At 53.6% G+C, this 13,239-nt stretch overlaps 1 protein-coding gene across 2 annotated transcripts in view; it reads right to left on the bottom strand.

Moving 5' to 3' along the window:
• The window catches only part of LOC120403911 (complement receptor type 1-like), a 626,098-nt gene that overhangs the window by 39,774 nt on the left and 573,085 nt on the right, over positions 1–13,239 (bottom strand). For both annotated transcript variants that reach the window (XM_039535862.1, XM_039535863.1), the window contains 3 exons: positions 10,743–10,825; positions 9,813–9,818; positions 8,797–8,985 (listed from right to left, as the gene is read on the bottom strand). In XM_039535862.1, the coding sequence (XP_039391796.1) occupies positions 8,797–8,985; positions 9,813–9,818; positions 10,743–10,825 (278 nt within the window). The remainder of the gene's footprint in view (positions 1–8,796; positions 8,986–9,812; positions 9,819–10,742; positions 10,826–13,239) is intronic.

Below are 13,239 nucleotides of genomic sequence, written 5' to 3'. Positions count from 1 at the left end.
ATCCATAGGACTCTTATACTCCAAACTTTGCTTTACTGAAACTGCTCAGCTACAGAAGCCGCACCTTTACCTGCTGTTTAGAGGGCCTTTTCTCCCCCTACCCCTCCACCACCACAATGGAAAGGAGACACCCGCAGCCCCTAGCAGCAGGCCCTGGGCATTAACAGTCTCACGAACAGGACAGAGTTTAGCTTCTGAGGCAGAAACGCTCCCGGGGGCTCAAAGCTCGCAGAGGTGCAGGGGCTGGGGTGGGGCAGTGGGGACCTGTCACTGATGGAGGGCTTTGGGCCTCCTTCGTCCCCTCCTGCCCCCCACTGGCTGAGTCCGACGCAGCCCGGGCTGAGGGGCTGGATGGGGGCCGGGCCCTTGTGTGATGGGGAAGGCCCATGGAAGCCTCTGTGGCTCTGGTCCATGCCCAGCCTGGCACCAATGCAGGGGGGATGGGACTGAGGGGACTTTGTGCCTGGGCAGGGACCGTCCCCCTCCCTGACCCACTGCACATTCCTGAATCAAGCAGAAGTCGTCTCACTGATGGATGCTCCCACATTGCTTAGCAACAAGATTCTTGAATAAGCAGGTTAATTGTATATGGTCACTGATCCACCAAGGAACTTGAAAGTAGTTACTGAAGCTAATTTTGAGTAGACCTATTCAGTGAGGGAATGTCTGACATATCCATCAGCGAAGGGTGGCCCCAGCAAATTTTTTCCAGAGAAAATAAAATATTTACGACCGCAAAACTCTCCAACTGCTTTGCCATTAGTATCACGTCGGAGCCTTCGTGCGGGCCAACACTGAGCTATCAGAAAAACATAAGAACATACTCTTATTTTAATAGGAAAGAGATTAATTTTAAATATTTTCACACAGCCGCCTTCGTTGAAAAGGATCCTGACATGCCCTAGATGCTACAATGACCTGCCACAGGCCAGGTGAGCCCCGTTGTGGGGGTTCCTCAGGTTTTCCAGTAGCCTATAAGAACAGACGAGCTTCCCACAGCCAGGGGTTGAAAAAGACGGTTACTCACCTGTAGTAACTGGTGTTCTTCGAGATGTGTTGCTCCAATCCATTCCAGTTAGGTGTGCGCGCCGCGCGTGCACGGCATCTCGGAACTTTTTTCCCTAGCAACCCCGGCGGGCCGGCTGGCGCCCCCTGGAGTGGCGCCGCTATGGCGCTAAATATATACCCCAGCCGGCCCGTCTGCTCCTCAGTTCCTTCTTGCCGGCTACTCCGACAGTGGGGAAGGAGGGCGGGTCTGGAATGGATTGGAGCAACACATCTCGAAGAACACCAGTTACTACAGGTGAGTAACCGTCTTTTCTTCTTCGAGTGATTGCTCCAATGCATTCCAGTTAGGTGATTCCCAAGTCTTACCTAGGCGGTGGGGTCGGAGTGAGACGTGGCGGAGTGTAGTATCGCAGAGCCGAAGGCTGCGTCGTCTCGAGACTGCTGCACCAACGCGTAGTGGGAGGCGAAGGTGTGGACTGAAGACCAGGTGGCCGCTCGACAGATGACCTGGATCGGAACGTTGGCCAGGAAGGCAACCGATGAGGCGTGCGCCCTCGTCGAGTGAGCGGTGAGGCGGCATGGCGGCACGCGAGCAAGCTCGTAACAGGTCCGAATGCATGCGGTGACCCAGGACGAAATTCTCTGGGAGGAGACCGGCTCACCCTTCATGCGGTCGGCAACGGCGACAAACAACTGGGTCGAACGCCGGAAAGGCTTCGTCCGCTCGATGTAAAAGGCAAGCGCCCTGCGGACGTCCAGGGTGTGAAGCTGTTGTTCCCGAGGCGAGGCATGCGGCTTCGGGAAGAAGACCGGGAGGAAGATCTCCTGGTTGAGGTGGAAGGCCGAAACCACCTTAGGGAGGAAGGCCGGATGCGGCCGAAGCTGTACCTTGTCTGCATGGAAGACGGTGTAAGGTGGGCCCACCGTTAGTGCTCGAAGCTCAGAAACTCGTCTCGCGGATGTGATGGCGACGAGGAAAGCTGTCTTCCAGGAGAGGTAGAGTAGCGAACACGTGGCCAAGGGCTCGAAGGGGGGACCCATCAGTTTGGCCAGGACGAGGTTCAAATCCCAGGTCGGGGCAGGACGCCGCACCGGCGGGTACAAGCGGTCCAAGCCTTTAAGGAAGCGGGAAACCATCTGGTTGGAGAAGATGGACCGACCTTCCAGCGATGGACGAAAGGCGGACACTGCTGCCAGGTGAACCTTCAACGAGGAGACTGCAAGACCTTGCTCCTTAAGGTACCAAAGGTAGTCGAGGATGGTAGGTACCGGAACTACGAATGGATTCAGAGATCGCTGATCGCACCAAAGCGCGAACCTCTTCCACTTCGCGAGGTAAGTGGAGCGAGTGGAAGGCTTTCGACTTTCAAGGAGGACTTGCTGAACTGCCGCGGAACAGCCCCTCTCTGCGTGGGTCAACCACTCAGGTACCAAGCTGTAAGATGGAGGGACTGCAGGTTCGGATGGCGGAGTCTGCCGAAGTTCTGGGTGATGAGGTCCGGCCACAACGGGAGGGGGATGGGGTCCCGAACGGAGAGCTCGAGCAGCAGGGTGTACCAGTGCTGTCTCGGCCAGGCCGGCGCTATGAGAATGACGTGGGCTCTGTCTCTCCGAAGCTTCAAGAGCACTCGGTGCACGAGCGGAATTGGAGGGAAGGCATAGAGGAGGCGATCCGTCCAGGGGTAGAGAAAGGCGTCGGACAGGGAGCCTGGCGAGCGACCCTGGAATGAACAAAACCGGTGGCACTTCCTGTTCTCCCTGGAGGCGAATAGGTCTATCTGGGGAAACCCCCACCTCCGGAAGATTGTGTGGACGACATCTGGACGGAGGGACCACTCGTGTGAGAGGAACGACCTGCTGAGCCGGTCGGCCAGCGTGTTCTGCACTCCCGGAAGAAAGGACGCTTGTAGGTGAATGGAGTGGGTCACGCAGAAGTCCCACAGAAGCATCGCCTCCCTGCAGAGGGGGGAAGAGCGCGCTCCGCCCTGTTTGTTCACGTAGAACATTGCTGTCGTATTGTCCGTGAATACTGTCACACATCGGCCTTGCAGATGGGGGCAGAAAGTTTGGCAGGCTAGACGGATCGCTCGCAGCTCGCGGACATTGATATGCAGGGCGAGCTCCTGGGTCGACCAGAGGCCCTGGGTGTGGAGCTCGCCCAGGTGGGCCCCCCAACCGAGCGCCGAGGCGTCCGTGGTGAGCGTGGCGGACGGGCGCGGAGGGTGGAACGGGATCCCGGCACACACGATCTCCGGGTCGAGCCACCATCGGAGGGACTCGAGGGTCGCTCTGGAGACCGTCACCACCATCTCGAGCGGGTCTCGATGCGGCCGGTACACCGACGCCAGCCAGGACTGGAACGGGCGGAGGTGGAGCCGCGCGTACGCGGTCACATACGTGCAAGCCGCCATGTGACCCAGGAGGCGGAGGCAGGAGCGCACCGTCGTGGTCGGGAAGGTGACTAGGTCCATGATGAGAGTGACCATCGTTTGATGGCGGGCGCGAGGGAGACAGGCCCTGGCTATGGTGGAGTCGAGGACCGCTCCGATGAACTCCACGCGCTGAGAAGGGATCAAAGTGGACTTCTCGACGTTGATGAGGAGGCCGAGCCGCCTGAAGAGGGACCGGATCTCTGCCACCTGGCCCATCACGAGTTGTCGAGATTGCCCGCGAACCAGCCAGTCGTCCAGATACGGGTACACGTGGATCTGACGACGGCGGAGGGCTGCGGCGACCACCGCCATGCATTTGGTAAAGACCCTCGGCGCGGTGGAGAGACCGAATGGCAACACCGCAAACTGGTAGTGGGCGTTGCCGAGCACAAATCGAAGGTAACGTCGATGAGGAGGATAGATGGCAACATGGAAGTAAGCGTCCTTCATGTCGAGGGCGGCAAACCAATCTCCCGGATCCAGGGAGGGAATGATGGTCCCCAAGGTGACCATGCGAAACTTGGGCTTGAGCAGGAACTTGTTCAGCTCGCGAAGGTCCAGGATAGGACGTAGCCCGCCTTTCGCTTTGGGGATAAGGAAATAACGGGAGTAGAATCCCCTGCCCCGCCTGTCTTGAGGCACTGCTTCTATGGCACCCACGCTCAACAGAGTCTGGACCTCTTGCAAGAGGACTTGCTCGTGAGAGGGGTCCCTGAAGAGGGACAGGGAGGGTGGGTGGGAAGGCGGGGGCGAAACAAATTGAAGGCGGTATCCCGACTGGACTGTTTGCAGCACCCAGCTGTCCGATGTCAAATGGGACCACGCCGAAAAGAAATGGGAAAGGCGGTTGTAAAATAATGGGGAAGGATCCGGTAGGGAGAGAGATGGGCCGTCCTCGAGCGTCCCATCAAAAAGTGGACTTGGCCCCCTGGGGAGCCTTGGACGAGGCCTGCCCCTGGCTCCGCCGATTGCCCGACGGGCGACGGCGGTTCTGGGCCGGTCGCCGGCTAGCATACGGCCGATAGCGCTGTTGGTAGCGGGAGGGTTGCGGCCGGAAGGGTCTGCGTTGCGTCGCCGGCGTGTGCATCCCGAGCGTACGGATGGCGATGCGACCGTCCTTCAGGGTCTGGATCCGAGAATCCGTCTTTTCGGAAAACAGACCCTGGGTGTCGAAAGGGAGGTCCTGGAGAGTATACTGCACCTCCGGCGGCAGGGTGGAGGATTGCAGCCAGGAGATGCGCCTCATCGTCACGCCAGATGCCAGGGTCCGAGCCCCGGAGTCCGCGGCGTCGAGGGCGGCCGTGATAGAGGATCTGGAGGACCTCTTTCCCTCCTCCAACAAGGCCGAGAACTCCTGGCGAGATGTTGATGGCAGGAGCTCCGTGAACTTCGCCAGGGACGTCAGGATGTCAAAGACGTACCTGGCGAGAAGGACCATAATGTTCGCAATCCGCATTTGTAAGCCCCCTGCGGAGTAGACCTTACGGCCGAGCAGGTCCATGCGGCAGGCGTCCTTGGATTTGGGCGCTGGGGCAGGTTGGCCGTGTCTCTCACGGTCGTTAATGGATTGAACGACCAGGGAGTCCGGAGTAGGGTGGGAGTAGAGGTACTCGTAGCCCGTTGGGGGGGCTAAGTACTTACGCTCGACCCCGCGTGCTGTAGGTTGAATAGAAGCGGGGGTCTGCCAGAGCATAGTGGCGTTTTTTTGAATTGTCCTCACGAAGGGCAATGCCACTCGGACGGGAGTGTCCGCGCCGACCACATTGGTGATCGGGTCCTCATCCTCTTGGACCTCTGCCACGGGGAGACCCATGGCCGCCGCCACTCGGCGAAGCAGTTCCTGGAAGGCCCGAAGGTCAATGGGTGGGGGCTCGTTGGCCACAGCACCTGCCACCGCCTCGTCCGGTGAGGACGATGAAGAGACGCCCTGCCCGATTGGATCTGGCACCGGGGCTGGTGGTTGAGCCTCCGCTTTGTCGTGCGGAGTGGCTGACTGGCGGTCCGTAGGAGCGGGGGGCTCATGCGGAGGAGAGGGAGGCGGTCGGCTAACTGTCGCCTCGGGGACTCTGGTCCCGGCGGTCGCATCCCGCAAAGGAAAAGGGGTGCCCTGCGCCTCATGATGCGCCCAGGGGACCCAGTAGCCCCACTGCTCGTGATGGAGCCCTTGCGGGGTCGGCAACTGATGGGCGGTATCGTCTGCACCGGAGGCCACCGAAGCTGGGCGGGATGGCCAAGGCGGTGCCGAGGCGCCGAGGGATTGAACCGCTGAGGACGGGAGTCCCTCCGCCGACGGCGCCGAGGGTCGATATGAGTAGCGCCGGCTGGACGGCGATCGCGACCGTCGGCCACCGCGGTGCCGGGAGCTCGACCGGGACCGGGATCTGCGGTGCCGGGAAGGACTTCGCGAGTCGCGGTGTCGTGAACGGTGCCGGGATGGAGATCTCCGGCGGTACCTTCGGTACGGTGACCTGGATCTGGACCGGTGCCGGGAGTACGACCGGTAGCGAGATTGAGAACGGTACCGGGACTCAGACCGGCGACGGGATGGTGCCCGGTGCCGGGATGAGGAGCGGCGTCGGGATGGTGCGCGGTGCCGAGATGAGGAGCGGCGTCGAGATCCCGAACGACGGGACGGCGACCTGCGACGGGACCGGGATCGTGACCGGGAGCGCCTTCCGTGCCATTCGTCCAGGGAGGGCGGCCGTGTCATTCTGGCCGGTTTCCCCACTGATGCAACAGCCCGCACCGGCGGTGCCGGGGGCTGGAGGCTCGGTGCCTCTATGAGCCGGATTAGCTCACGCGCGGAGGAGAACGTCCCCGGCGTTGACGGCAGCCTTGGCTCCACCACGGTCGGTGCCGGGGAGCGCGGCAATGCCGGACTCGACGGCGCTTGCGGTGCCGGAGTCGAGGGCCCAGGGCACGCTTTACGCACGGCCGCAGCCACTCTCGCGGCGTCCTCCGTGCGGGCTTTTGCCACTGCTTTCGCCAGCTGCTGACTCTGTGAAGGCGAAAGCGAGCGGCGCCGGGTCTTCTTGGCCGCCGGCTTAGGCACCGGGGCCGCGGTGCCGGAACGGCTCGGTGCCGCGGGTGCACTCTGCACCGAAGAAGCCCTCGGTGCCGGCGCGGACGGTGCCGGGGGTTGGAGGGACGCCTCCATAAGGAGCTGTTTGAGGTGAATGTCCCGGTCCTTACGGGTCCGCGGCTTGAAAGCCGAGCAGATAGCGCACTTGTCCGTGCGGTGTCCTTCGCCCAGGCAACGGAGGCAAGAGCCGTGGGGATCACCAACCGGCATAGGCCTCTGGCACGCTGCGCAGGGCTTAAAGCCCGGTGCCTTGGGCATGAGCCCGCACCGGGGAAGGAAAGGGAGGAACTACCCCCCTTATCCTTACCTAAATCACTAACTAACTAACTATTGAACTAACTATACTAACACTAAACCAACTATGTACAAGGAAAAGTAGCGAGAGCTAGGGATGTGGAGGACAGAGAGCACTCCACAGTTCCAACTGGCCGTCACGGGCGGTAAGAAGGAACTGAGGAGCGGACGGGCCGGCTGGGGTATATATTTAGCGCCATAGCGGCGCCACTCCAGGGGGCGCCAGCCGGCCCGCCGGGGTTGCTAGGGAAAAAAGTTCCGAGATGCCGTGCACGCGCGGCGCGCACACCTAACTGGAATGCATTGGAGCAATCACTCGAAGAAGAACTAAAGGCGTCTTCACTGCTGTGCTAGGTCACGTTCTCTAAACAGGAATTAGCCTACTGAGAGGAACCACGCTGCACAATAATGATGGAGGTGCAGAGAGGGTTTGGATTAGCAGCACAGAGTAGCTGGTCCCCACTGCACGACAAGCTCCAGCCTAAGCAACTCTCAAGCTCCCCCCAACACTCCCAGTGGGCCAGATTTTGAACCCAAAATTCTAAAATTTAGCAAATCCAAGTTCTTCCAATTTACATGAGAAAGTACCAGCTCCTACTGCTCCTTCGGGAGGCACAGTTGCGATCTGTCCTGGGTAATTATGACTAAGTCAAAAAGAAGAGGAAAAATCAGCTACGAACATTACATCAGTCTCCCATCACCAGCTGGCCACTCAGAGTCAGGAGCTTGCCAAACTTATGTTTAGGAATCTGCATCTTTAGAGGGAAGACACACTTATCCCACTTACACATTGCCACAGCAAGAGCCCATGTACTACTAGTTGGGCTATGCTGCAGAGTGCTGCTGGGATCCCGTTCTTATATTCTAGGGGAAGCGCACAGCAATCTCCACAATGAGCTTGCAACCACTTCCCTTTACAAAAAGTTCTCTCTCTCTTTAAGAGCTCTAACAGTTCCGTAGTTTGAGCAGGGATGTGAAAGGCTCAACGTGGTGCCTCTTGCTGTCACCATGAGTTACCAACTGCCAAAATCTGTCATTTCCCTTCAGTTTTACTCATCAAAACTTCTGAGAGGGATTTCTAAACGCCCTGAACCCGCTGTTCTCACTGAGCATGCTGCAAGGTGTTGCCACGTGCAACTCAGAACTATACATCTCCATCCCTCAAATCAAAATATCCTTTGGACTAGTAGAAGGTGCACCGTGTTGGGAACCAGGAGATGATGAGTTCAACTTTCATTATTTCTACTGACTGGGGTTAACAATCCTGTGCCCTTCAAAACCCAAGTTATCACGGAGCAACCCATCTTCCCTGAATGAAAGCTACACAAGCTAGAAGAGAACCCAGATCTCTAATATGGCTGACCCAAGTCTCATCCATGCAGCATAACTGAAAGAATTTGCCAAATCTAAATACTTGGCTATGTGATGTGTACAATGAGATTATTCGTGCATATATATATTCCATTGTTTTAGTGTGTTGGGCATCCTCCTCTTGTGGTTGGTCCAGATAACAATTTACTCCTGCTGTCACCTAATATAATTAGTTCTATAACTTGACAGAGGTCTATCCTGCAGTACCTTAGGCCCAAGAGTCAAACCTCAATGACACATGGAGATGGATTATGAGACATTAGTTCCACATAGGGCTTCTTTTTTCTTTTCGAAAAGCCAGAAGTTACATAAAACCCACAGCAGACACAAGTTATTAAAATTGCAAAGCACTCAGCCGTTAGGAAACAACAGAATTAACACTACCCGTGAGATCTTAATTTTCCCTCCTTTTGTGTACATGCAGCGACAGCCACTTTTTAAGGATTATGCTTCCTACAGCAACCAGGTTTACCGCAAGTTATATCTTTAGATGATTAATGCCTAACTCAATTTCCTCATGTTCATGGGTTTGCCTAGCAATCAAAATATTGTTGTTCTTTTTCTGGTGGGAGAAAGTAGAACAAGAGGAAGATAAAACCAGACAGTCACCTTTGCATTCAGGGGCAGACCCATTCCAGACTCCATTGATGTTATCTTTAGTTGTACAGTGAATGGAGGCCTCTCCAATAAGTGAGAAATTATGGTCACATTTGTAAGTTACCGATGAGTTATAGACAAAGATTTCCACGTTGCTGCCATTGTGCATCCCATTGGTAATATTAGGAGGAGGAGAACAAGGGTATGGCTACACTTGAGAGTTGCAGCGCTGGGAGTTACAGCGCTGGTCGTACAGCCGTGTAGGGAAAGCGCTGGTGTGTGGCCACACTCACAGCTACCAGTGCTGCAGTGTGGCCACATTTGCAGCGCTGTTGGGAGTGATGCATTATGGGCAGCTATCCCAGCGTTCAAGTGGCAGCAACGTGCTTTTCAAAAGAGGGGGGTGGGGGTGGAGTGGAGTGTGACAGGGACCGGGGGGGAGAGAGAGAGAGAGTGGAATTTTGGAGCCGACACTGTATCAGCTCCTTGCCTTGCAAAATCAGAAACTTTTCCTGACCCCTTACTCTTAACTGCAAACAGCCTGCAGACCAGATAAGCAGCTGCTCCAAGAGACTCCCCTTTCTCTCCTCTGCCCCCGCTGTTTCTATCCTCAAGCAAACACTCATCCCCCTGCCTGCTTCATTCACAGGGGTTTATCTCATTTGATTGTTCAGTCAGTTACAGATTGATCACGGCAAACAGGAGCTGTGTTTGTTTTTTAGATAAGCAGCTCCCGGAGCCCCGAGTTCACAACAAAACAAAGGGAGTAATTTAGTTAAAAGCATTCTGGGATATCTCCTAATACCCTAGAGGCCAATAACAGCGCTGGTGTGTGGCCACACTTGACGAGCAGCGCTGTAGAACCAGCGCTGCAATCGTTATACTCCAAGCAGACCCAGGTGTACAGCCAGTGCTGCAGCCAGGGAGTTGCAGCGCTGGATGTGCCCTGCAGGTGTGGACAGTTACTAATTGCAGCTCTGGAAAGCCTCCACCAGCGCTGCAAATCTCAAGTGTAGCCAAGCCCCAAGTAATCGCTGAAGGAAAAGAGAATGGCATCATGATTAATGCTCATTTCAGTTAGAGGTGAACTGTAAAGATTAAGTAAACATTTGTTTACAATTCCTCCCCAAAAGGGGAAAAAATTCAACCATTAGAGAGTGTAATTAGTACTGTGTCTTAACAAAACGTGAGGCATTACCTTCTTTAGATTTACAAGACTTTGTGCTTTCAAACTTTTCTTCACTCCCAATATCCTTTCAGCTAGAAGATTCTGGCTTCATTAAACAAATCCTGGATAACAGCCTCATCAGAACACATCCCTCCCCAATATTATATACAAGGAACTGGGACTAGTTGACTGACATCCTTGAAAGACAATAGTTGCGCTTCTACAATGTTCCAGAAGCAGTGTCCAAAAGGACAAAAAGGTTAAAGCAAATAAATTGGGAAGAAGTTTTAAGACTGGGTTTCACTCTGAAATAGCCTCAGATTTAAAGTGTGGAGTCCAGGGTCGGTTGGTTAGTTATGAGGAGAAGGGAGGAGAATAGTTAACAGGGAGGAATTACACTAAATAAAAGTAAATTGGATGAAAGACTTCAAAAGCAGCAGAGATTATTTGGTGAGGAATGAGAAACTAATCAAACCCCACCATCCTCGTGTTCAGGGTTTAATTGTGTTTAGGTCTTTAGTTGGATTGGAATCTATACACCAGACAGCAAGCTCAAGGAGAATGCTCTGTCGGGATAGAGAGGGCTGTGGGGTTTTCTTTGTTTGTTTGAAGTATGGTTTCTGCAGAAGGCACCAGCAACACCATGGATCCTCCTACACTTTCATCATGTCTCCCCGCTCCCAAAAATATCTGTATGATCGAATATAAAACACACATGAAAAGGCTGTAACAGTTGCTCTGTAACAGCTCCAATCATGAGTTCCTCTGAAAGCCATAAAAATAGCCTGACCTTGACAAGTTGGAAGTTGACTCCATTCAACTTGATCTCCCTTCAGCAAACATTGGATGAAAGTCCGTCCATGTAATCTGAACCTAAAGAAAAAAGAAAAAGTTTCTTACCTAACTCTCTAATTACCATTGTAATAGTCCAGAACTTTGGAAAAGGGGTTCTTTCTGCCAGTAGGTAAGCATGTAGGGTCATTCCTGCTTTAAGTACCAACATGATCCAGTAATTTTCCAGACTCTTAATCTTCTCAAAATGTTCGCATATCGAAGAGGTTTGGATTTGCAGAATAGGAGGCTGTGTCAGATGTCCCTAGCTCCAGTCTGCAGAACAGTGTTCAGGAGCTATGCTGTTGGCATTCTACACCTTGGATTACTGTCCCAGATAAAAGGGGAGCAAAGTACTAAAAGGGGTGTCTCTTTCGCAAAGATCAGCCTGCTTAGTGCTATCATTCTTCTTCCTATTTTAATTCTTCTCTTCTACCAAAGAGTTGGCAACAGTCCACACCCAAGACCCACTTAGCTAGCTATACCTCTAGCTAATTCTTCCACAGGAAGTACTGCATACCAGCAATGCAGTCACTTAGCCTTCACTACTTCCTTTATCACTACAGGCTAAAGGTTGTGGCCTTATTTATTTGGCAAGGAGGTTTAGAGAAACAGATGAGAGGTGCATCTACTAAAGCTGGTCTCTTCAGGTTCTTTCACCTGTCTGCTCAAACGACAGGGACCAACAAGGATAGACATGAACATCATTTGTGGCCAGGTGGCTACTGCTTTTCTTCTAACTTAAAACATTACACCCGAAGGCCACTTGTGCTCGCAGCCACAACAGAGAGAGAAGACCTCTGCAGAAGGGCTGTCCCACTGCTGCCACTCTTTCAAAACCTGAATGTCTCAATGTCCAAACCTCATCAGCCCATTTAAACCCAAAGCTTTTGTGGTGGATAGAATTCCAAGGTGTGCAACTCTTGAACACTTCTGCATAGGAAAATGTGAAGTATCAAAAAAATAGCTTGGACATTCCTGTGGATGCAACTCAGGCACACTATTGCCTAGAGGAAAAACCACTGGACTGGGACTCAGGAAACTTGGATTCTATTTTCATTTCTGCCTCTGGCTTGTGGGTGATCTTGGGAAGTCACTTCCCCTCTGCGCTTCAGATTCCCCATCTGTAAAATGGGGTAAACAATACTGCCCTCCTTTGTAAAGTGATTTGATACCTGATAACAGCTAGTTGTTATTACATCACCTGAGAAGTAGGCTGATGGCTCAGCTACAGGAAAAGGCAGTCTCTTTGTCTCCCAATCCCTGTGGGGTTGGAAGACATAGAATCATAGGACTGGAAGGAACCTCGAGAGGTTTTCTAGTCCAGTCCCCTGCACTCAGGCAAGACTAAGTATTACCTTGACCCTCTCTGACAGGCATTTGTCTAACCTGCTCTTAAAATCTCTACAACTTCCCCAGGCAATTTATTCCATAGCCAGCCCCTCCCAATCATCCCGATCCCAGCACAGGGAATCTAACCCTTGTTGCCTGCACATACCACCGAAATGGGTGATACAGTGACAAACAAAATGATATATTAATTAAAATGAAGACATCCATGCTCATGCCATTTGCTTCTCCGTTCAGTTACTCTGATGTCCAGAAAGTACCAATGAAACTAGAACCCAATCACATATTCTGGAAGTTTTTTCCAACAGCAGCTTGAACAAATTGAAGTGCACCTCACGATACCATCGCTGCACCTGCTTCCTCCCAACTTTATCTTTCAGCTGGAGGACTGAGGGATCATGAGCCACACCTGGCCAAATTCAGCTGGAAGGTTATACTTTTTCAATAGGGCCCTGAAGCAAGGACAGCAGATCTGTAGCACCTGCTCAGGTTAGGTTTTTAAATTAGATCGGAATTTCTATTATTCATTTTCCACTGTTCACCAAACTAAGCTCTGTGAATTAATCAGTACCGGTTGCGCAACACTCACCCTTCATCACAAATGATGTTTGCTTTTGCACCAAACAGGTCATTGGTTAGAACAACAGCTCTGCCATGCTCTGGTCCTTTTGGAACACCACACGATTTCCCTAGCACAGAACAAGATCAGTGTTAGCGTGTTATGTTGATACAACAAACTAACAGACTTAGAAGAGACTATGGCCAGGGTGGCCAAACTGTGGCTCGTGAGCCGCATGTGGCTCTTTTACAGTTAAAGTGCAGCTCACGGAGCCTCACTACCAGACTTGGGGTGGAGGCTCTTGGGACCTCTGCCTTGGAGCAGGGTGGTGGGCTAGGGGCTTCTGCCCAGCAGGGAGGCGGGTCTCAGGGCTTGAGCAGGAGCAGGGCTGAAGCCCTGAGCCCAGCAGGTGTCTCCTGCTCCAACTCTTGAACTTCTGAAGGTTGTTGTATTTGGCTCGAGGGGTCAGTAAGTTTGGCCACTCCTGGGCTATCACAATGGCAGACCAGCAGTCCACTTAGTTCACTCTCCTACTTAACTGTGGATA

Source organism: Mauremys reevesii, linkage group 4, assembly GCF_016161935.1.
Source record: "Mauremys reevesii isolate NIE-2019 linkage group 4, ASM1616193v1, whole genome shotgun sequence".
In the NCBI taxonomy this organism is placed as follows: Eukaryota; Metazoa; Chordata; order Testudines; family Geoemydidae; genus Mauremys; species Mauremys reevesii.
Note: the sequence above shows the minus strand (reverse complement) of the source record. Positions and strands in the feature narration are given on the sequence as shown.